This window comes from Cryptosporidium ubiquitum (assembly GCF_001865345.1).
Source record: "Cryptosporidium ubiquitum isolate 39726 chromosome Unknown contig_20, whole genome shotgun sequence".
NCBI lineage: Eukaryota > Apicomplexa > Conoidasida > Eucoccidiorida > Cryptosporidiidae > Cryptosporidium > Cryptosporidium ubiquitum.
In genome coordinates, this window is record NW_021639828.1 from 399,310 (window position 1) to 423,052 (window position 23,743).

The 23,743-nt window shown below is 33.2% G+C and overlaps 7 protein-coding genes across 7 annotated transcripts; 4 read left to right on the forward strand and 3 right to left on the reverse strand.

Moving 5' to 3' along the window:
- Positions 1 to 527: 527 nt before the first annotated feature.
- cubi_01507 (uncharacterized protein) lies at positions 528 to 9,479 on the reverse strand (the record flags this gene model as incomplete). Its single annotated transcript, XM_029018519.1, has 1 exon — positions 528 to 9,479. One exon carries the CDS (start codon positions 9,477 to 9,479, stop codon positions 528 to 530), a length of 8,952 nt encoding a protein of 2,983 aa, XP_028873746.1.
- Positions 9,480 to 10,629: 1,150 nt separating this feature from the next.
- cubi_01508 (uncharacterized protein) lies at positions 10,630 to 12,834 on the forward strand (the record flags this gene model as incomplete). Its single annotated transcript, XM_029018520.1, has 1 exon — positions 10,630 to 12,834. One exon carries the CDS (start codon positions 10,630 to 10,632, stop codon positions 12,832 to 12,834), a length of 2,205 nt encoding a protein of 734 aa, XP_028873747.1.
- Positions 12,835 to 13,383: 549 nt separating this feature from the next.
- cubi_01509 (uncharacterized protein) lies at positions 13,384 to 14,664 on the forward strand (the record flags this gene model as incomplete). The annotated part of the gene is made up of 1 exon (XM_029018521.1): positions 13,384 to 14,664. One exon carries the CDS (start codon positions 13,384 to 13,386, stop codon positions 14,662 to 14,664), a length of 1,281 nt encoding a protein of 426 aa, XP_028873748.1.
- A 626-nt stretch (positions 14,665 to 15,290) lies between these two features.
- On the forward strand, positions 15,291 to 16,394 carry cubi_01510 (uncharacterized protein; the record flags this gene model as incomplete). The annotated part of the gene is made up of 1 exon (XM_029018522.1): positions 15,291 to 16,394. One exon carries the CDS (start codon positions 15,291 to 15,293, stop codon positions 16,392 to 16,394), a length of 1,104 nt encoding a protein of 367 aa, XP_028873749.1.
- A 136-nt stretch (positions 16,395 to 16,530) lies between these two features.
- On the reverse strand, positions 16,531 to 18,243 carry cubi_01511 (uncharacterized protein; the record flags this gene model as incomplete). Its single annotated transcript, XM_029018523.1, has 2 exons — positions 16,531 to 16,806; positions 16,933 to 18,243. 2 exons carry the CDS (start codon positions 18,241 to 18,243, stop codon positions 16,531 to 16,533), a joined length of 1,587 nt encoding a protein of 528 aa, XP_028873750.1.
- A 233-nt stretch (positions 18,244 to 18,476) lies between these two features.
- cubi_01512 (uncharacterized protein) lies at positions 18,477 to 19,568 on the forward strand (the record flags this gene model as incomplete). The annotated part of the gene is made up of 2 exons (XM_029018524.1): positions 18,477 to 18,851; positions 18,915 to 19,568. The coding sequence occupies 2 exons, from the start codon at positions 18,477 to 18,479 to the stop codon at positions 19,566 to 19,568; spliced, it is 1,029 nt and encodes a 342-aa protein (XP_028873751.1).
- A 35-nt stretch (positions 19,569 to 19,603) lies between these two features.
- cubi_01513 (uncharacterized protein) lies at positions 19,604 to 22,765 on the reverse strand (the record flags this gene model as incomplete). The annotated part of the gene is made up of 1 exon (XM_029018525.1): positions 19,604 to 22,765. One exon carries the CDS (start codon positions 22,763 to 22,765, stop codon positions 19,604 to 19,606), a length of 3,162 nt encoding a protein of 1,053 aa, XP_028873752.1.
- Between the last annotated feature and the right edge of the window lie 978 nt (positions 22,766 to 23,743).

The following is a 23,743-nucleotide window of genomic DNA, read 5'->3' on the forward strand; positions in this document are numbered from 1 at the left end:
ATATATCTTTTTTATTATCTTCTTTTTTAACTAATTTCTATTTTTGTAGACTAAACAAAAATTATTTGATAAATAAAGAAATATTCACATGACATGAAAAACTTCTCATTTTACTAATACAAATTATGTATTGATAATATTACGTGTTTTTGTCCACATTAATTTGTATAGATTAAATACCGGTGAAAGATTGCGCATTTGCATGCATGCATGCATGGAGTTTGCATGGCATGAGGACCGTTATGTGGGAGTGGGGAGATTAACTTAAAGTAAAACGATAAAATTAAAAATAAATTAAAATAGTAAAATATTCTATATTAGATTGATTAAAAGAATATTCAGTGAATTACTAGAATAATCTTTGTCATTTTTTAAATAAAGCGTATTTTGGTTGTCAACTTAATGGAAATTTAGTATAAATATATATATAGTTGAATAGATTTATATTATTTTATTATTTCACTAAAATCCTCTTTAGGCGAACAGAGAAGCCCTAATGAATTCTTATAATGGGCAAGTTCGCTATTTTAAATGTTATTAGAATGTTTGATATTTTTCTTCGAAACCTTATTCATTGCTTTTCTATCAGACTTGTTGGTTTTTAAGTTATTATCAACAAATATTGGAAGAATAACCATTGGAACAACAGATGGTTGTCTAGAGGCTCTAGAAATTGCATCTAATAAGAATTTTCTTATTTGAAGTGTATTTACACCCTTAATTTCGAGTACTGGTCCTTCATGTTTACGCGATTTGAAATTCTTAAAACTATAAGGATTAGTAAAGAAGCTTTGGATTCTCTTAATTTGCTCATTCAAGAATGACTTAGAATTAGAGCCAGAATTGACTGTTTGGTCGTTGATTAATAAAATAAACCCTGGCTTGAGTTTATTCCTATATGATCTATTTTTCAAAGATGGTTTATATTTATTCTGAATTTTTTTTACTAGTTTCTGAGCTCTAGAGTATCCTTTTATGTACAGCTGAGGGAATGACATTGGAATTACGATAGACCTTGGGCCATTTGCCTTAAGTGATCTAATATCCAGCTCTCTAGAATTCATTAAATAAAGTTTGAAAATAGCTTCGCTTAAATTAGCTAGTTTATTATTATATCTTTCCTTAACTTGTTTTGAGTTCTCTAATTTCATTTCAAACTGAAGTTTGCTATATTCTAAATCAGAAACTGCCGGTGAAATTGCATCTTCTGGAATTTGGAGACCAAAATTCTTATCAGTATTTCCTGATTCTGAGAGTTTAAGCTGTTCACTTAAGTTTTCTTTACCTACTTTGACTGGAATAATTAAAAATTTCGCCATTGACAAATCTGGACTCATTTCTAGATACTTTAATGCTGTTCTATAAATTTTCTGAGCTACAGAGTGGCTTCTAACTCCACCAATAATACAAGTTCCCAATTTTATTTTTTTTGATTTGTTTGAACTTACTATATTGTTTAACTGAAGAGCTCCTTTCACACATAAAGCCAATTCAATCAACGGAACAATGAGCATCCCCTGGTTATATTCCACATTCATAGAATATTCTAAAGAAGAAACACTGTTTTTCTTACCAGAGTATTCACCTAAGCTTGCTAAATTATTGGGTAGTTTCTTTTCTGCAACAGATCTAGTTGAAAATGCCAAAATAATCACTCTTCTTGGTGAATGAAGTTTTTGTTTCTTAACTGTTTGATGCAATATCATTCTTTGAAATAAGTTTAATCCTCCCAAATTAGGAATATAACTTTGCGGTGAAACCAATGGAAGTGCTACCCAACGATGTCTATCCATAGCTTTATTCCAACCCTTTAAATCTGAGAACCTTTCAATATATAATTTGGCAACCTCACCTGGAAAGCATATTTGCTTTAGGAATGATTTTACATATAGATTTTTAACTTTTGTCACTCTTTTTGAAAGTCTCCTTATATCTAAAGGACGCTTTCTTGATTCTGAAGCGTCTCCAGAGATTTTCTCGCAACCCAATTCTTTCATTTTTAGTTGACTTGCTATATCTTTACATTCTTCAAGCATTTGAGAAGAAATTGAAATTGGAGTAGTTTCTAAATTTTCCTTTTCCAGGCTTTCCACAAAACTATCAGAGTATAGCTTCTTATCATAACTACTTAATGATGGATCCAAGTACCCAAAACTTTGAATCTCTTTACTTTCTGGTGTTTGCTTTTGCATCTCTTTCAATTTTTCCGCAGATTCCACAGGTTTTGGAATATTGCTTCTCTCCATCATTGGATTTTCCATTAAGATGTTTCTAAACTTATTTATAACGGAATCATCATCATCCGAAATTTCTCTTAGAATTAGTTTCGTTGAAACCTCCATTTTTGGATCAGTTACCAATGTTGAAAGAATTTCTTCTCTGGTTGCTTCTCTTTCTACTTCAAACCCATCTTCAATATTTTTTAAACCTTCAAATTCTGCATTTAAATTGTTACTTATTTCTGCTCCGTTCGAAATTTTTAATTTATTTGAATCTTCATTATTTACTAAACATTGGCCCATATCATAAAGCTCCTCTTCTGAATACTCTGGTTTATGAACTAACATTACTTCTTCACTGTTCTCGGGTAAATCATCATCAACAAAAGATTTGACCATTATAGTCTTTGATGAATTTTCTCTGCCCATATCATTCTCTCCATCTTCTAGTGGTACAGAAACTTCATGCTCTTCATCTAAATAGTTGCCAAGTTTACGCTTTCTTTCTAAGATTTGCCTTCTTCTTCTATTAGTAGGGGTATCCAGTCCTTCATACACTGACCTTCCTGTTATTTCTGGATCGTAATTCCAATATTGATAATCTGGAATATTTGGCATTCCAAATCCTTTTCTCCTTTTGTTCACAAAATCTCTCAAATCTCTATCATATTGTGACATTTCTGGAGCCTTATAATATCTCGGAGAAAGAGACATATCATTTCTCATTATTGGGTGGTCGATTAGTGTTTTATAGTACTGATCTTCTAACGGGAACGGTGATTTTGGGGTGGGTAAAACTTCATAAGTGTTTGGAGCAACATTGGCCTTTCCAAATGGAAGCATTTTCATTGGATCCTCCGTGTAAACTTTCCTTCCATCATTAAATCTATAGTATTCTCTTGGAACAAAGGTTGAAAAATCATCAAACTCTGAATAATCATCACCGTTGATATAACCATCTTCTGAGTAATCTAATTCCGGATCTCTCAAGTATGGAGGCATTGCCATCCTTCTTTGACGATTTCTCTTTAAGGGTCTTCTGCTCTGGGGATCCATAAGCTCCAAACCATTCCTACTTCCATCAAACAAATTCTTTTGTTTTGGAATACCCAAATCATCGAAAATTTCTGACAAAGCATCTCTGCAGCCTTGAGGGCCCTGATCAATTAAGTATCTGACTTTTGAAAGCCTTTCTGGTGATAGGTTCAGTCCCGAGTAAGACCTGTTTGGCCTATAGATTCCTTGACTATTATCTTCCAAATCTTTATCCAAGTCAGTGCTCTTCAAGAAGTATTCCAAAGCTTGAGGAGCTTTATTTCTTTTTAAGAGCCTATTAACTGCCTTAATATCTTCCTCATTTAACAGTGCTGGCAATCTTCTACCTTCTTTACCAATTTGACCTCTTTTATGATTTGACCTTTCTGGTCTGGATACACGTTTGTTTGGAATTCTCAATACTTTCAAAAGTTTGTTCAAAGCCCTTTCGTCTCCGTTCTTTTTGTCTCTTAGAACTCTAACCTCGTTAACTACATTTGGTGTAATATACCTTCTTAACTCTTTTGGAACTGGTTCTTCTCCAGATAACTCAACACCCAAGTTATCTAAAAGCTCCTCTAAGGCTTCCTTTGGACCTAATACATCCTTTAACTTTAAAATATACCTGGAGAATGGTGGTGTCACGGGTTCCAAGTCATAAGGGCGGCGAGTGGCATTTTCTCTTCGCCTTCTCTTACTATTCTTTCTCTTCTTACCTCTTGATCTTTTGCCTCCTGATCTTGGTTCTTGACTGTCTTCAAGGTTGTTTTCCAGTTCGTCTAATAGATATTCCAAGGCATTCTTTATACCATCATCCTTGTCTTTTAGTAACATATTTATCCTCTGGATAGTTTTTGGATCAATCCCTAAGTTTAACAAAGCTTTTTTCTCCTCTCTACTCTTCTTTAAGCCCTTCTTTCTACGTGAATTCTTTCCTTTCTTTTTAGATTTATTCTTTTTTCCATCTGACTTTGATTTTTCTGGTTTTGACTCCACTTCTTTTAATTTCTCATGAATAAAACTATCCCATTCACTCAAAGTAAATTCCTCATCAGTCTGAGAAGGCTCCATACTTTCAAGATTATCAACAGAAGTAGAAGTTGAAGCTTCTTCCGAACTACTATCCTTACCTAAGTCAATTTTGGAACCTTTTTTGTTTCTCTTTATTTTTAAAATTTTTAGAGGCTTAACATTTGGCTTCTTAACATTGTCTTCTATAGTTTGGTCATCTTCAGACTTTTCTTCACTATCTTTTGATAATGAAGCTTCAGTTTCACTTTCTCCTTCGGTTTCGCTCCTTTCCAACTCACTAGATATTGGCTCTGAATCCTGAGACACTTCTGAGCTGGAATCATCACTCAAGTCAATCAATTCATCTAAATGAAGCTTTTTGATTAGAGTTTTCAGTGCTTCCAAATCTCCAGAATCGTCGTTCAAGTCTCTTCTCATCCTTCTGATTTCAGAAAGATCGTGCATGTCCACCTTGATTTTCTTGTTTGCTTCAAGCATATTTTCTAAGCTCAATAAATCATCAGCCTCATCCTTTTTAGACTTATTGCCTTTTTTCTGTTTTCTACGTATTTTTCTTCCTTTTTTTCCAGTATCTACTAGTTCCAGTATTTCAGTCTCAATACTTAATGGAACTGTTGGATCCAAGTCGTCATCATATCCTGCTGCCATCAATATTCGCTTAGCTAAAGGACCTAATTCCTCAAAATCCTCACTTTCCTCCTCAGATCCAGACTTAGATACGTCAGATAATTCTGATTCTTCACTTAAGTTTTTGCTTCTACTCTGGCTGAAATCTGTTTCTATAGTTGAAGTTTCAGACAGACTGTCAGATGTATCACTTTCTTGATCTTCAGGATGTAATTTGAAACTTACTCTCTTACCTTTTTTGCTTTTTCCCTTCATGGATTTATCTTTACCTCTTCGTTTCTTTGAACCTCTCCTCTTGCTTTTTTTCTTACCTCTTCCTTTCTTATCTTCAATCTCTATTACACTGTAGTCTTCTTCGTATTCATCTTGATGTTTAGGCCTTCCTTTAATGTCTACAAATCTGCCATTTTTGTGCTTTTTATTTTTAGCATTGCCACCTTTCTTATTATCTCTCTTCTTAGTTTGCAATTCTTTAAGAACTAAGTCAATATAAGAATCCATTGATTCATCTTCATCTGCAAGGGAATCATCCCAACGCCTTCCAATAGTATCATAATAGTACCATAATGGCTTATTGTCTTTCTTTGATCTTGGTTTGGAAGAATTTGTTTCCCTAAGTTTTTTCATATAGTTCCAATCGTCATCATTTGATCTTCTTAAGTAATCCAAGTCACTAACACCATACCCAACTTTCTTCTTTTTAGGCCTATAGATACCTTTTCCATCTAAAACATCCAAAATGGAGCTTTCATTCAAATCATAATAATCTCTAATAATTTCCATGGGATCTTCTTGACCAAACTCATTCACTTTGTGAGACCTAGGATGACTTTTTTTAATACCTAATTTACCATTTCTTTTCATTTTTCCTGGTTTCCAAGGCCTATTCCAATCATCCCTATTTACTTTAAAGGCCCTTCCAATCAAAAATGGATTTCTTTCATTGAATCCTGATGATTCTTGTAAGAAATCACTCTGGGAAATACTCAATGGTGAATGAGTGTCGATATCATCATCATTAAATACATACCTCCTTATTGGATTAAAACCTGGATGTTGGCCTTTCAAACCTTTGTGCATTCTTCCAGGATAGTTAATAGGGTAAATTCCTGAATCAATATCAGAGTACTTGCCTCCTGGTATATTATTAAAGTAGATATTTTTTATACGTGTTGGTGAAGTTCTAGAAGATGGATAGGAACCCATCATCTCCAAATTGAGATCATCATCATCATCAAAGTAATCGGCCTCAGAAATCCCTAGTGACTCTACATCATATTCAGGGTTATCACTAATGTCCTGAAGTTCAAGACTAAGAATTCCTTCTGGCCTTCTTCCTGTAGGATCTAAAAATATTTTTCTGGTGGAAGAAGGCTTTTCTTCAATAATGCCACCAGCTGAATCTGATTCAATCGCAAACTCGAGCCTTCTTTCGCGGTCTCTTTGCTCTTCAGTACCAAAATACCATATAGGCATATCCGGTCTAGATGATCTGAGCCTATGCCTTCTTCTCCTACCACTTCCAGGAAACATTGAACCATTTTTATTCATGCTGTTGTACCCATCAAGTTCTTCCTGCAACTCAATCTCTCTATTTTCCGCATCCCTGAATAGCTCTCTTAAATAATTAATAGTTTCTCTATCCCAACCATCAAGGTTAATTCTTTCTTCAAATAAGTTTTCCAGACCAGCTTCCAAGTAAGGGTTTCTTTTATGAGATCTGTATCCAATATTTGGCCCTGCGCGTTCATATATGTCAGTAATAAACTTTCCCAAATTTATATCTGACGGGACTTCTGAGAAATACCATTTACTACCTGGATATTTTTCATCTTCCTTAGCAAGATTATAAACTGATCTAGGGATGAATTCATTCAATACCTGAATTGGTAAAACTAATCCATCGTCTGAATAAATAGCTTCCCCCAGTCTATCTCTAATCCATGGATACTTAATTAGAAGTTTTTCATTGAAATCTGGATCTCCGTAATTAGCCTCTTCAATTAATCTAAGTGCATCATCTCTATCTAAAGACTCAAGCCAAGAGTATTTGTCCACTGGAATTCCTTTGCCAAAAGCCCCAGTAGTACGATATTCCATCCAGGAGGGCCTGTGCGTTGGCAAATAAATCGGCCCTTCATTGCGTCTGGATTGTATATTTTCAAGAACAAAGTCATCAAGATCGTCTAAATGTTCAAACCTAGGATGGAATCTTAGGAGCTGTAATTCTGGCACTTTGAACTCACCCTGAAACTTATCCTCAGGAAGCATATCCCCAACCAAGATAAGATGCTCAATATCTTCTGGGTATTCTCCACTGAAGACACCCTTATTTCTTAAGTCGGTAAATTTGGGCACAAAGCTGTAGTAAGAGTACTCTTCTCCCATTTGATTCCCTGGGCTTATTTCCCTACCCATAATTCCCCTAATGGTTTCCTCCTCACCCCACTCTCCAAGAAGTTTAACTTCGTCACTCCAGTCTCCATGAAGTTTATCATCATCCCAAAACGTGCCCTTTTCAATTTCCTCTTTCCATTTACTCTTTAGTCTTGCTCTCTCTTCAGGGTCAATTTCCTCCCAGAGATACAAACCTTTTGGTAGTTTTAACATGTATTCTAGCGGAATATTTCCCTCATTTTTCACAACTAAAAGAGGCATCTTATTCGCATCTCTGTATATAAGCATCAGGTCTACAGGATCTATAATTTCTTCAAAGTCACCTTTTGGTCTTCGACCTTTTTTAATATCTCTCAGAGCACTATCTCTCAGCTTTAAAATATTATCTCTCTTGTTTACCGGGTACTTTGAAAGGACTCTTTCGCCAACAGTAGTGAGGTAAGGATCTCCTTTGATATCCTGAATTAAATCATACCCCCCTCTTCTCCTCCCTCTTCTGTTCTTCATTCTGGGCGAATCAATAAGTTCTTGTCTACCCCTTCTCCTCCTGCGACCTGATCTAGAAAATCCTAAATCATCATCAAGAATATCTCCGCCTTTAGACCTCCTGCCTCTTCTTCTTCGTCTATTCAATACTGGCTCTTCATCCTCATACCCACCAGCTCTTTGCCTTCCTCCACGATTTGCCAAATTTGACCTTTTGTCCAGAGGTTCGAAGCTATTACCATTTCTAGATCTCCTCGGACGCCTTCCAGACAATTTATTATCTTCAAGAGGTTCAAAGCCATCACCATTTCTAGATCTCCTTGGACGCCTTCCAGACAATTTATTATCTTCAAGAGGATCAAAGCCATCACCATTTCTAGATCTCCTTGGACGCCTTCCCGACAAGTTATTCTCTTCAAATTGCTCATTAAAAATTTGCCTTGTTCTTGGATGTCTATCGAGCCATTCCTGTTTTTCATTTTCGGTAAAGGTGTCCCACTTTTTTGGAAGTTTGGGCTTTTTTTGGTGGCGTTTCGAATGCTTCCTCTTCCTCCTTTTCCCATTTTTACCCTCACTTCCTTCAGCTTCTTCACCTCCGATGCTTGTCTCACTTCTATCTCCCTCACCAATATATTCATATTCTGTTTCGTTTGGATCCACATCATCGATGTATACATTTTCCGTTCCAGAAAACCCTTCATCTCCTGCCTCATTAATGTGCCTCTCTTCAAAATCTGAGTCGTTTCCATGCTCACTAATGTATCTAATGCTTCCTTCGTCGTTATTCTCATGTTCACCTACGTAATCATACTCTGTTCCAGGGTGCTCTTGGAAATTCTCACTTCCATCTTTATAAATGTAGTTTGGAGCATTTTCGTCTGCGTTCTCATCCATCATTATGTAGCTCATTCCTGGATCAACATTCTCTAACTCACTTTCCAACTTATAACTATATGGGTATTGCCCATCAGGCTCATCGCCTGCATCACGGTAACTGTAACTTTCTCCGTTTGGATCATATTGCTCACTTATAGCTTCATATCCCATATCTGGTGGCCCAAATCCTTCAGAACCTCCCGTATATTCATAATCTGCACCTTCACTTGGCCCTTCTGAGACGCTTAAAACCTCGGTCTGATCCTCAGACATACCGTCACTCAAAGGCCCTTTATCTAAGGAAGGATCTTGATCAACTGTATCTGTCAGGTTTGGCTTTTTACTCTGAACTAGACTTTCTTTGTTCTTTGTTAATGGTATTACCGCATCTGGGAGTTTATAGTCAGCTGGAGTCTGAGCAACTGCTGACACCTCAGGAGCTTTTCCTGACTCCTTAGGTATTATCGATTCAGAATCGGGGTTCAAATCAGTATTATCATCATTTTCAGAAGTTGGGCCATTTTCATGACTATTCTTCATACTTGGATTGACCACATTGTATCGTCTCCAATCGTCGGTGCCATCATAATATTGTTCTAACAAACTTAAAGTGTCTTTAACACCTTTATCATAAGTTCTACCAAGACCCTCTGATGAACTTCTTGTTGTTATTCCTGGCCTTGTTACTATGGGGTTCCCACTACTCTTATTCGGTCCATTAGTACACTTCGTTATCTTTAAAAGTAATGATATTAAAATTAAAATTAAACTTAAACGAGAATAGATGTGCCTTCTTACTGCCTTCATTATACTCGCCAATTTTGCTATATTAATAAAATACTTAAAACTCAAAATTTAGCCAATTTGGCTTTTATTCTAATTAGTGATCAATATAAATTAATCTTAAATTGATTATCTTTTGGTATAAATTCAAATACATAATATCACTTCATCTAATTCTTTCTTGTCCCGATAATAAGCTATAGTCAACTTTCAGCTGAATTTATATCTTATACCTTCTTTTCTCTATTATTATGGCCCTATGCGTCTTTGCTCAATGGCTTATCACTGTTATAGCTTTTCAAATTTTTAGTGTGTGTTGTGTACTTTGTGTGTTCACGGACTATTTACACACTACATTTTGCTCCTTTTTTTTAAAAAATTGTTACCATTCAAATAAAAATGAATTTGTAAATTGATCTGTAGATTATTGTCTTAATCTACAAGCTTCTGTATGTTTATTTATATACTTGTTTTCACGGAATTCTATATTAAACCATCTCCAGGCTTTAATTACATTCATATTTTTTTGCATGTAATTTATTTTAAAAAGGTTTTCAAACTGTTTAAGTTTCTAATTTTGACAATATTTTTGAATGATTACTCTACCGGTATTCATGCACTTGCATGCAATGAATTTCCCTCTTGAATTTCATCCAAAAACTTCGTGTATGCTCATTATAATTCTTATATATTCAAACTTTACGTTCAATCTTGGGGCTAGCATAATATTAATGGTGGAAACCAAATTTATCTAGAATGTGGGAAATAATAGTTTTGAAATCCATAGTTTTTTCAATTACCCAATTTTTGCATTTTAATTAAATAAATCAAATTTTACAATATGTAGTTGATTTATAATTTAACAATGTTAAGTGGCAGAGCCCGCCAAAACAAAATTTTTATTTTTACATGCAAAGTTAAAAATTTAAAGATTTGAATTAGGAAGAAAAAAATAGTTAAACTTATTGAGTCAAATATTTACATAGACGTATATTAAGGCTCAATATTTCACTCAATATAATCCAAACGAGTTTGAAAGCAATTAAGTCGAAGATCTGATCTAATAATTTATCCAAACAAAGATTTTGGTTTACGCCAGTCATTCAAGCCTGAGGTTCCAATATTCAGATATGAATCTTTAAGTTAAATGGCCCTGATTACGTAATTATTAAATATGATTTCTGAGTACGTGAAATTTTTGGTTTTAGTCAATTTATTGATGCTAGTGGTTTTGCAGAGCCAATTTGGACAGATTGGCTGCAATTTCGCAAAGAAAAAAATAAGCCAAGAATTTCATATTAATGAAGAGAATTTTGAGAATGCAGATACTGTGACTTTGCCAGGAGCCAATGTTAAGGAAGGTCAAGTTCAAGTAATTGATTTGAAGAATTTACTTGAGGAAATACCAGGAAATGAAAAGAAAAGTACCAATGAGATGGTTGAGTCTGAAATAGATTTTACAGATGGTGATTATAGTCTTCCAACAGAGTCAGACAGTGATGGAAGACTTACAGGAATGAGCAGAGGGAGAAGCAGAGAAAGGCGTTTTAAGTTCAGATTTGGAGAAAAAAAATTAAACAATTATGTAAATTCAAAACCCGATTTTCATAAAAAATCCGTAGATCACATAAAAGAAGATGAAAAAGAAGGAAGTTCGGGTTATGAGGCAAGTATAGATTCAGACTCAGAAAGTGAAAAATCTGTCAATTCAGCAAAGTCCTTTCAGTCTAAAGATTCCAATGATAGTGATAATGAAACTGTATTTGAAGAAAGTTTATCTCCCATGCCAATCATTCCAATTGAGGAGATGAAATCAAAAAATTCATTGGATCAAGTGATTCAACTATTGCATAACCAATCAAACTTGGAGGCAATGAGAGAAGTTAAAAAAAAGAAGGATTTAAAGAAAGAGAAATTGGAAAACCAAGAGATGGTTATGGATAAGTTAAGGTCCGTAATAGATTCTATGCAAAAAAAATCAAACTTAAAAAAGGATTATGTTTATGGTGCAGTAAGGGATTACAACATAAATGATTTGATTGAACAAAAGAACCTCCAAAATTACGGTTACAATGACATTATGATAAATGAAAAAGAAGATGAAATAAAAAAATCAAGAATTTTTGGAGAAAAGAAAACACAAAATGAGCTGAAAACTGCATCTATGGCAAGGAAATTTTACTCAAAGCCAAGCAGTGCCCTTGCTTCAGAACTTCTTGTATATTCACCCTTATCGGGCTCCAGTCAAAAAAAGAGTGGTGCAGGTCTTAAAACAAATAAAAACCAAATATCAAGACAAAATAAATTAACTTTTCAGTCCGCTGAGGAACCAATTATTTCTCCTGAAGGCACTCGTGTAAGATCCCCCATTAGTTTCTCTGCAAAATCTACCTCTGTATTTACAAGTCAAAAATCCCCTGATGGCTCCGATAAGTTTCAAAGCAATCAAGGCGATGATTTCAAACTTGAAGAGTCTTTTAAAGAGAGTCAGGGCTCATCAAAGTCAGATAATATTGAAAATGATCAAAGTTCTGAAGAAAGCTTGAGCACAGTTCCAACTCAGATACAATCTACAGATCACGAAGAAAATTCAGAAAACTCGCCCCATCCTTGGGATGATCAAGCTCAAGAAGAGCAAGAATCAGGTGAGCAAAACGACGAACTCAAAAAAAGAAGCTCTGGAAATCCTATAGCAATGCTTGAATCAGAGTTAATGAAATTACAAGATATGGTGAGCCTTAACATTAAAAAGCCCACTAACTTAAATAATTTTGGACGAATAAAGCCGAAGTCTTTCCACTCCGATGGCGAATATTTGGTCAAAACATCAAGCCCAGAAAATAACTTCTTAACAAGGGGAAAAGTTTCAGTTGGAAGAATCAGAAAAACTAGAGAAAGTAAGCAGGCTGAAACACATTCTCCAGAAAACAAATCCGTTTCTAAGCCTTTTGTAACTGTTGGAAGGCTCAAATCACCCACAAGACCAACCCTGATCGATAAAATGAGACCTGTTATAGAAGATGATACTTCTGTCTATGATTATGAAACTGCTGCAGCAGTTTTTAATCTTAAATCATCTAAATTAGCTATGGAAGACCAGAATGCAAGACTCCAAATGGAAAATCAATTAAGAAATCCCTTGATTATTCCAGAGTTTGTTCCTTCTGATCTTTCAAAACCAAATATGAAGGAGACCTACTTTTTGGGGGACAAGACGCCGCCTAGAAATAGACCTAATGGATTTAAAAGGGGCATGATGGCCTCAATGTCTTGGAACATGGCTAGAAATCCACTTTCTGAAGGTGTTGCTCCCCCTATTGTAAGAGTGCAGAAGGTTAGAGGACAAACAGAAAAAAGGGTTATTTCAAGAAAAGTATGAATGCTCAATTAGATACTCTAATGAGGTCAAAGCTTATAAATAAGTAATTTTTTAATCTATTCTCCATCTTATTTTAGGTTCTCTTTGAATTTTTTCCTCAAATTTTTTGTGTTATTTTTAATCGGCATGTAACTTTACATTACTGTATTTTTGGCGGGAATAATTTTCATTAAAGTTAAAAAAATTAGTAAATAAATTAAAAGAATTAAGGATAACTATTTCTGCTTTAAAGTTTTAACCGGATGTAATTTGCTTGGCAATTTTATCATCTTGAGATGTAAATATGGTAGTTTAATATTGAAATTGTTGAAATAATTTGTTTTTCGTTAGGTGTGTAAGTGAATATATTCATACACACAAAATTACCCAATAGTACGTAGGTAGAAAAAATAAGCAAGAAAATTCGAAAATCAATTAAGTTTTTTTACAAGGGAAAATTAAAATTTAAAAAAAAAGCAAGATCTAAACTAGGGTTAATGTAAAATCAATCAAAGACAAATAAACGAGGAAAATTGATTTTTACTAAAGCTGTAGTAGTCCCATCAAATAATGAAACTACATTCATATTTAATATTGATCATATTTTATTTGTCATGTTTTACTCTACAGAGATTGAATCATGTAGATGGTCTTCAACTCCAAAAAGGCTCGATTGAGAAAATTAACCAACCAAATGGAGATGCTAAAGAGGATATTAAAGATGTGAGTGAGGAAGATCAATCAGGCCAGGATAGTAACGGTGGTCCTGCAGGAATCAAAGAGAAATCCGAGTTAGAAAGCAGTGAAAAAGATGATGATAGTAAAAATGAAACATTTGAACCATTTGAGGGAAAAGATGAAAAAAATGATACCAAGGATGATCAGGGAGGATTCTTGTTAGAAAGAGAAAAAATGGAAGATGATACTACGGATACTCAAAGTAAAGATACAGTGAAAGAAGAAGATGAGAAGAATGAGTTAAAGAAGCTGGAAGAGTTTAAAAAAAGTGAAACATTAGAGAATAAACCCAATTATGAGGAGAAAGAAAAATCAGAAAATATTGAAAAAAGTGAAAAAGAGAACAAATACGAAGTAGAGAGCGAGATTATTTCGAAGACAACTATAAATACTTCCGATGTTACTATGACGGATGAAAATGAGTTTACAATCGATCACCCAATAGTGAATCAGGTAGTAAATAAGATTATTCAACCTTCAACTGACGAAAAACAACTACTTATTGAAATGAAGGATGACTTTGAGCCAGAAAGTGGTATGGATGACAGTAAACAAACTAAATCTGTAATCTTAACTTTTGACCTGTCATCTGAGGATCTTGTTAATAAGATTTCCCTTATTTCTGATTCAAAATTGACAATAACAAGGTATGTTGGTATGAATCCCCAAAAGGTAAAGATTACCATAGTGGACCCAACCGTACAATTGGGCTCCTCACAAACAAGACTTTCTGAGTTATCTAAGTATGAATCAATGCAGTTTGAACTGAATAAAAAGGTTCCAGGGAAAGCTGATATAATCTCTTTGAGTGAAATTTCAAACCAAATTCCTGTTATACTTCAACAACACAACACAACGACTCTCAGATTCCTATTAGAGGCAGTAGATTCACAGACACAATTTGGTATACTTTCAAATATGGAAGGAGTGGGGCCTACTGTAATACTTGAACTGAAACCTACAGTTGAATCAAACTCAACTTGGATGTATACCATTACTGGAGTTGCAATCATTTTTGTCATTATTGGGGTTTCTATTGCATTATACTTCCAAAACAAGAACAAGGAATCTAAGAGGATTGAAAATATGCCTCTTTTAAACAATAAGGTTTAATTTTGACTATCATTTTTATTGCTACTATTTAACTATTATTACCTCTCAATTCTAATGAAATTTTATTCAACAACAGCTTGTTTTCCTATTATATTTGTATATTCAGAATCTCTTTTTCTCCATTTTTGACATCAATATTTAATTTTAAAATTGAAGAAAATCGAAAAAGGTTGAAAATAAAAGGTAAAATAGGACAGAGAATAGAAGGCAAAATGCTACTCAATTTTCTAGTACTGACGTTTTTTAAGTAAGAAGTTTTTTGTTAACTTAAATAACAAAAGCTCTTTTGAACAAAAGCCGAAAAAAATCCCAAATCCTTACAAAGTTGATTTTCCAAATCACAAATTTCCTCTTTTCTACTAGTTTCCTTTTTCCCCCTACTTATCGAATCCAAAATGGCGGGTTTTCCAAAGTAACATGCAAAATTATTTGCAAGTATGTAATCCAAATCTGTTAGTGGCGCCAAGTAAAAATTCGAGGATAAATAGGGAAATTCTTAGTCTTAAGGAAGAGGCAGAAAAAAAAAGCGAAAAACGTGTATTGGAAACTGAAGGAGCGGCCAATTTTTCAAAATTGTGGGTAATGCTAGAGGAATAGGAAGGCTTTAGAGTCAACAGAGCATAAGTATGGTCGGAAACCGTTCAATTGCATCGTTTTTCTTAGCCTTAATACTGTTATGGAGCTTAGATGATGGAATTAAGAGTGTTATTGCTAAAAGGAAACCCAAATACAAAATTGACAATCCAGAGTTAGAGCCTGAATCTAACTTGGATCGTTCAAAAAGATTAAGAGAAGGTATTTTTGAGCCAAGTGAATTTGGAGCAATTAGAAACGATCATCTGTATATAATAGGACAAGAATTGAGCTCGCTGAAGCAACTTCCGATTCGAGGTCATCAATCTTTTGACTCTTCAAGAAATCGTGCTCACTCAATTTTGAGTAATCAAAATAACGGAATTGAGTTGATTAAACCCTACGAAGGGGTTTATGTAGATTATAATCTGACCAGCTTTTCTAAATTTATATCCAGGATTGTCGAGATGGAATTGGAGATGCACTTAACTTTTAAGGAGGTAAATGACAGAAAATCGTCAATTAGGAGAAGAGAGAGGGATGGTATGGGTTATTTGAGTATCAAATCTGATTCAAACACTTTCCAGGAGCACAATCATGAGAAACTTACTCCCATCGAGTTTCAGAGCATAAGCTTTCTGTTTGTAGCAGGTTACTTTAAAAACGGGAATAATCGAGCTAGAAATGATTATTCACTAAGTGATTTTGTCCCAGTATTCAAGGATAACATTACTTTGTCCAGACAAAATGTAAATCAGTACTATGCTAAATATGGGATAACTACTTTCAAGGATAGACTAACAGCTGTAATAGATAAAGGAAGTACCTTAGCCGCCCACAATGACTTTTTTTCACAAGGCAAAATCAATGTAGATCAGCATAAGTTATCTTTTCTATATTTGCCGCATAATGAGACTCAACTATACTTTTCAATGGACGGAAACCAACGATTTTTACTTCCAAAAATACACATTAAAGCAATTCAGACTCACCAGGAGGCAGATGACGAGCCAGAGCTACCTTCTAAAGATGGAGACTCCAATTCAAAAAAAGTTGTGATTATCACATTTTTAATGTTTACAATGTTCACCTCTTTTATTATATTATTTTACATTCTAATAACTTGGTACCTTAGAGGAATTCAAAAGCATTCCTAAGATCTTCCAAATATATATTAGTTCACTTTTAGATAGGTCTAATGTTATTCTTATACAAGTTTAGATTTCTAATATACCTTTTTTATTACTATTAAAACATTTAATAATATTAATACTGTTATTAATATTAAGGTTACTAAATTTCTTCTGGTATCTCAATTCTTTCAATGTATAATGGAGACATTGGGTCTGCTTCTTTTATTAAGCTTAGGTCAAATTTATGTTTAGCAATCTTTGGGTTCCTATTTAAAGGAGGCATTTCTGAAATATCAAGTGGATCTAATCTCAGAAAATAGACATTTTTTTTTATTAAATCAATATTGTCTAAAACAAGCAATTGGGCTACTCCTTGTATTGGGCTCTGCTCCATAATAACCTCCTTATTGTCATTACAAATTACTATGTATAAAATCTACAAATAGAAAAATTTCTGTGTTACTTTTTTTTTATTCTTTCTACTCCTCCTTCTCTATTGTTCTGTATAACACTCAAGAAATGCAGTTGGATTTGAGAGAGGAGAGGAAAATGTTTGACTTACCTCATTTTTAAGTACAAAACTGCTTTCTGAAATAGGATACTCAAGTCTCCCATTACACGGCATCCTAATTAGGGTCTCTTTTAGTAAACCTGAAAATCTATTTCCAGCTAGAGCAATTGTGTTAAGTTCAAGCCACATAACACCTAATGGATCTCCTGTTTGAATCAAGGACGAATTAAAGCTTTGATCAAGAAGACTCTGAGTTTTTTCACCTGATTTGTGTTGTTGAAGTGATTCTGTATATCCTCTAGATGGTGAAACTAAATGTTTGGCAATTATTTTGTCATTTTCTATGCATATGAATTCAATAATTTGTTCTCCTTTTACAAAAACTTTTCTATGTTCCTTTCCCCATGCCACTCTTCCATTACAAGGCATGAATATAGGAATAGCAATTAAGTCACTTTCAAATATGGGTGGGTAATAGTTTTCTAAGATCCTAAGGATTATTTCTCCCTTTCTAACTGAGAATTTCTGGTTTAAATCTAATTTTGAATTCCTGCTCAAATTCTCAGAGTTGAGCCTTCCATTCAAAAACTCTATAACTCTGCCTTTAAATCGACTATATCTCTCCCTAACACTTCCGTTTATACAATAGATAATATAAAGAGATCTATTTTCTCGAAAGTTTAAACTCTCTTCGAGTTCCATATCAAACTGCAATTCTCCGTCACAAGGTGAAACTATTGAGGCCCAGACATACTTATTTTCAAATATATAGTTTCCTCCTTGTAAAGTTTTTCTATTTTTAAAAGATTTAATACCTACCTCAGTATCTATTTTAGTCTTATTTACGTTTTTATCTTCTCTTTTAAGATTTCCAAAGCTATCTAAATTAAGCATATTATCTCCTCTGTAAAATATTACATTTGACTTCTCAATCATTCCACCTCCAAGTTGAGTATTGAATACAGCTGGAGTCACATTTTTCAAGTTGTTCGGAATTTGCTTTCCAAGTCTCGAAAATCCATTTCTGATAGGAATAAATGATTTACCTGAGAAAATCTCCTCATCTGTAACATCATTACTTTCGTATTTACCTTTATGCTCATCTTTCCATATTTTGTTAACTTCTCTTCTACCAATAAAGTCTTTGTAGTACCAATAAAGTTGCCTTTTTTCAAATTCAGAAAGCTCTGACTGTTTCGAAATTTTTGGAGTTCTTTCTTCATAAGGCTTAAACTTTTCTTTTTGTCTTTTTATAATTCCAAAAAGTTTCATTACTACTGAACATGTTAGTTTTTCTGTTAAGCTAAAAAATACTCCAAGGAAAACTACTAAAACCATAATTAAATACCTGTTTATAATCATTTTCCTAGTATATGAGATTTTTTTTTTTAGATATCATAAGAAATAGCATATTTTTAAATTTTTTTTTTTTTGCAACTTATTTTTACCTCATGCAAATATTTACCTTTAATTTGTGTCCTATACCGGTGCATTTGCATTTTCTTTCTCACACCCCCTCCATGTGGAAATTCCAAATGAAAAAAAAAAAAACTTCAAATTATTATTTTTTGTTTAGAATTTGGTGGAATTATGCCATGTTAAATACAAATTCAAATAATTGTTTGTGTTTAGCATGGTTTCATTACTTTTTTTTGGTTTATGTGTTTTCAATAGTTATAGGAATTCAAGCGATAGATTTAAATGATGAGAAACAAATTTTATTAAAAGAACTTGGGAATCCTCTAAGAATGAAAGCATTCGGAGAAATTAGATTGCCTAGTCTAAGAAATATTAATTATAATAGGGAAACAAAAAATAACTATTCTGTTGAAATAAGCAATTTAGATAATAATATATTTCAAATATCCTACTACTTGAAGATACATAATAAAGATGCAAAAATCTCATCATGTGGTTTCAAATACAGATTTAATAATACAGTTTTCCCAATACTTGTTAAAAGGGGAGAGGTGAGTTTATAATCATTTAAATACTACTCAGTTAACTAACTATATGAAAAATAATTATGAAAGTTATTAGGAACTTTAGTTTGTGAAGACAAACTAATTTCAGGTAAATTATCTCAAGAGCTACCAATACTATCATATTGCTATGGACAGGTCCAGCTTGTCTATCCATTTCTACCACTTCCAATTATTTTTTTGAGAGAAGAAGATATTTTTTTGGCTCAATTATGTGCGAGAAAGTTTCCAGATTTTAATGGAATCCCATATAAGTTTCCAATAATTCCATTAAATCAAAGCATGTCATTTAATAACACATTATTTGAAGTAAATCACTTAAGGTTAGAGAATAAACACTCAAAGATGATATATAGAGTAAAAAAGCAATCTAAAATAATTGAATGTGTTTTGAATCGATTATTTCATGGAAAAAGTTTTCAAGTAGTGGAATTTTCTATTATTGGTGTTATAGTTTGCAAAATGAAGAGTAAAGACCAGAAGATACAAATAGTTAGAGAAGTTATTAGAGCACTTTGCAATGGTATTTCAAGTTTCCAATCCAGTAATCCTGACTCTATTTATGGTTCCTTCAAAGTGAGTCAAAAAACACCATTTAATTTAATAGAATGTCTTTCAATTCCTGAGAATCAATTAGAAAAGAGATTGGCAAATCCAGATCAAGCTATTAAGGATACTTTGATTGAAGCATATGAAGATTGTTAAAAGTATTCCTTTCATTTTGTTTTTTTCTGTATTATCTATTTCAACTTTTTTTCTGTATCCATTAATTTGTAGGTAAACTCAAAAGGTAACTGTGTATTGTTTCCTAAATGAATTATACTATGTTTTTTATTAGTCCAAAAAGACTCTAATTCTATTAATTCTTTAATTTGTTGAATATTAAAAGAAGGATAAACAAAAGAAAAGCTTTCCTTTTGTTTGGTTTCAATTAGATCTTGTATTATTTTCTCCTCTTTTATGTATTTAACTTTGATTGTAGGGACTTGAATTTCAAGATCATGACTATTTTTATCAGTGTTTTCTAGTATATCTGATCTTAATTTTGATCTTGGTTTTTTTCTTGAAGCTGGCTCAAACATTGAGCTTGAGTTAGTTTCAACATCAGAAATAACCGTCATTTTACTTGAGCTAGGTTCAAATAATGATTGATCTGAAGAATCATTTGAACTATTTTGGTTGTATTTACTCTTATATTTCTTTCTTTTCATATCTCTCTTTTTAGAAGATGGTTTTGAATTAGATGAATATTGGTTTGTTCTAGTTTTTTTAGCCTTTATTTGTTGTATTTCTCTCTTATTTTGTGATCTTGACCTTTTTTTTTCTTGTTTTGAAATTGGAATAGTTGAATCCCTATAACTTGGAGAGAAATCTTGTCTTTTTGAATGACTTTTTGAATTATGATTTTGGTAATGTGATTTGAGTTTTTTACTAATCCTTTTACTGGATTTTGGTTCTGGAGGTTTTGTGGCAGTACCATTTGGTGAAGATTCTATTTGAGTTGGAGATAAAGTTGGTGTAGGATATGAAGTTATTGCTGGATATGAAAAAGGAGGAGGATATGAAAAAGGAGGAGGGTATGAAAAAGGAGCTAAAGGGTACGGGTAAGGATATGGATATGGGGTTTGGTATGTGGCTGGGTATGAGGCTGGGTGTGATACGGGAAATTGAGCTGGAAATGGAGCTGGATATGGAGTTGGATATGGAGTTGGGCCAGGGTGTGGAGCTGGATATGGGGCTGAAGGTTGATATGGAACTGCAGAGATAGTTTGGGATAATCTAGGATCTTTGGGTGGTTCCATTTGAGCTGGAGGGGGAGCTGAAACTGCAGCTGGAACTGCAGAGGGAGCTTGAACTGCGGCTGGAGCTGGAGCTGGAGCTGGAGCTGGAGCTGAAGCTGGAGCCAAAGTTTGGGACAAGCTAGGATCTCTGGATGACTCCATTTGAGTTGTAGCTGGAACTAGAGCTGGAGCCACAGTCTGGGACAAGCTAAGATCTCTGGATGACTCAATTTGAGTTGTAGCTGGAGCTGAAGCTGGAACCAAAGTTTGGAATAGGCTAGGATCTCTGGATGACTCCATTTGAGCTGCAGCTGGAACTAGAGCTGGAGCCATAGTCTTGGACAAGCTAAAATCTCTGGATGGCTCCATTTGGCCTGGAGCTGGAGCTGGAGCTGAAGCTGGAGCCAAAGTTTGGGACAAGCTAGGATCTCTGGATGACTCCATTTGAGCTGTAGCTGGAGCTGTAGCTGGAGCTGAAGCTGGAACCAAAGTTTGGAATAAGCTAGGATCTTTGGACGACTCCATTTGAGCTGTAGCTGGAGCTGAAACTGGAGCTGAAACTGGAGCAGGAAACAGAGACATACTTTGAGACTGACTTAAATCTCTGGATGGTTCCACTCCACCTAAATTAGCTTTAAATGACCTTGGAAGACGCTTTAAAGGCTTTGACCCACTTTTGAAACTTTTATCAGAAATCTCCAATTTTTGATTCAAAGACTCAGATGGCTCTAAAATAGAAGAATATTGTGAGTTCAATTTTGAAAAGCTACGAGAACCTTCGGCTTTTGTCAAACTCTGAGAATTTGTAGATCCCAAAAATGAGACTTTTGGATCTTGAGATTTAACATCCAATGAATTATAAGAACCTTTTTGATCATTTTCTGAATTTTTTATAGGCATTAAACTATAAGATGGGTTTTCTAACTCAAAAATTTGAGATATATCTTCCATTGTTGAAGAAATATTTTTAGATTTAATATTTTTCTCTTTTTCATTATTTAGATAAGAAATCCCTAAACAGTGAATATTGTAATTCTCAAGATTCATTTTTTCATAAAATGGTGTATTAATCTGAAATTTAGTATCACTGTTTATTGTATCTTCATACCAAAATCCCCTACTTTGTAAAATTGCTAAAGAATTAAATGCTATTTCATTTTCTGAGGGAAAAATTTCTAAATCACAATTTGGGCATTTGAATATATCATTACAATTACTACAACTTTCTTGTAAACCTAATGATCTTCTATTGTTCCTGGCTGCCTCCATTTTTAAATCTTTCTCGATCTTATCTCTAAGAATTACAATTTGTCTAGCATCCATATCCATCCTTTCATCTTGTTCTTTATCTACTAAGCTCATGAGTGATCTTCTAAATATAAATTCTTGTCTAAGCATCTCCATTCTATTTTCATTTATCTCAACCTTTTTCTTTCTATGAGATCCTAAATTATCTATTATTGACTTTTCTCTATACTCTATTTTTACAAATATATAATGTAAACTACTTATTATGCCTGAATATGAAAAAATACCCATATGTTGTGTATTCTCCCCTATTCTTATTAAAGAATAATACCCATTTCCTTCATATATATACCAAATCCCTTTAAATAAAAGAATACTTATTGTATTCTTCTCCAATAGTTCCTTCTCCAATTCTTTGACTAAATCTTGTGGAAGTTTCCTCCCATAACTAAAACCTGACCACTTATTTATATCAACATATCTAAATATACAATAATTTAATGAGTTATCAATAATCTCTCCAACTAAAACTGGAAATAAGCCACTTAATGGACGCATTGTGTTTACTTCTTTAATAAATTTTACTTCATCCCTCTTTCTTAACTCTACCCTTACTCTTCTATATAATCCTACACTTGCCAACTTTTTATCATCCTCGAACTTCTCTACAATATCTTTCCTTGCTTTTTCTATACATTCAATATTATCTACAATAAATAACATTAATCTTTCTGTAAATATGTTTCTTTGTTCCGAATATGGAAAAACTGAATTACCCCCAATTTTAATATTATTTCCAACCACATTTTTTATTACTATAAATAATATCAATACCAATTTTAACGAAAGATTTTCAAATGTTAATTTCATCATTAATCTTTTATTATCTCTACAATACTCATTTTCAATGTATATCTTTTACTAATTATCCTCTCATTTATTACTTTCTTCCTTTAACCCTATTTTCCCACAATATATTAGTTTTTTTTTTTTATTATTACAACTAGATAGTATTATACCTTCAAATTCCCTCTTTTTGTTTTCTCTACCTTGCATCACACCTGTTTTTAATTTGTTTTTCTAGTAGTTTTAATCCCTATTCTTTTTTTTCTCTTTTTTACTCCAATTTATATTAAGATCTTTTTTTTTAAATGAAAAAATTAATTACTCAAGTTCCCGCCCAACACCGGTATGTAAAATCATTTGTCATGGTATCGGAAATGTAAACTTCAAAGTCGAATATTTCAATGAATTTAAAATAATTGTAGTAAACTCACAAAATAAAAAAGACGGAAAGGAAAAATGTTTTAGATATTAATAATTTAACCAGTTTCTACTCACATTCTTCCTATGTTATTTTAAAAAACACCAAGGCATGTAACCATTTATAAAAAAAAAAAAAATTTTTAATGCTTAAATGTATCTGATACAACATGATCTAACAATCCCCACACCATTCTTTCTTTAAAAAAACATTAATTCTATCTAAAATTCCTATTTCCTCAAAAATATAGGTTTTTACTACAAAAAAAAAACACCTAAACTTCCAGTTCATAGCTCAGCCTCTATATTTGCTCATAATCCGTATCCATAAATAAATATACACAAACCAATCTAAAAATATGACTAAAATAAAAATGCATGTAATGGCGCGAAATCTGGGAATACTTTTGCATGCAAACATATTCATGTATAGACTAATCATGAAAAGTGAAATCAAAGAAAAAAAAAAAAAGCTAAATAATAATTAAAGTGCTGTTTTATTTAATATTTCCTCTCATTAATCACTGAGTTTCTATTATTATTAACTCAAAACCGAGAATCTAAGTATCATCGTTTCTTTTGCCCAGA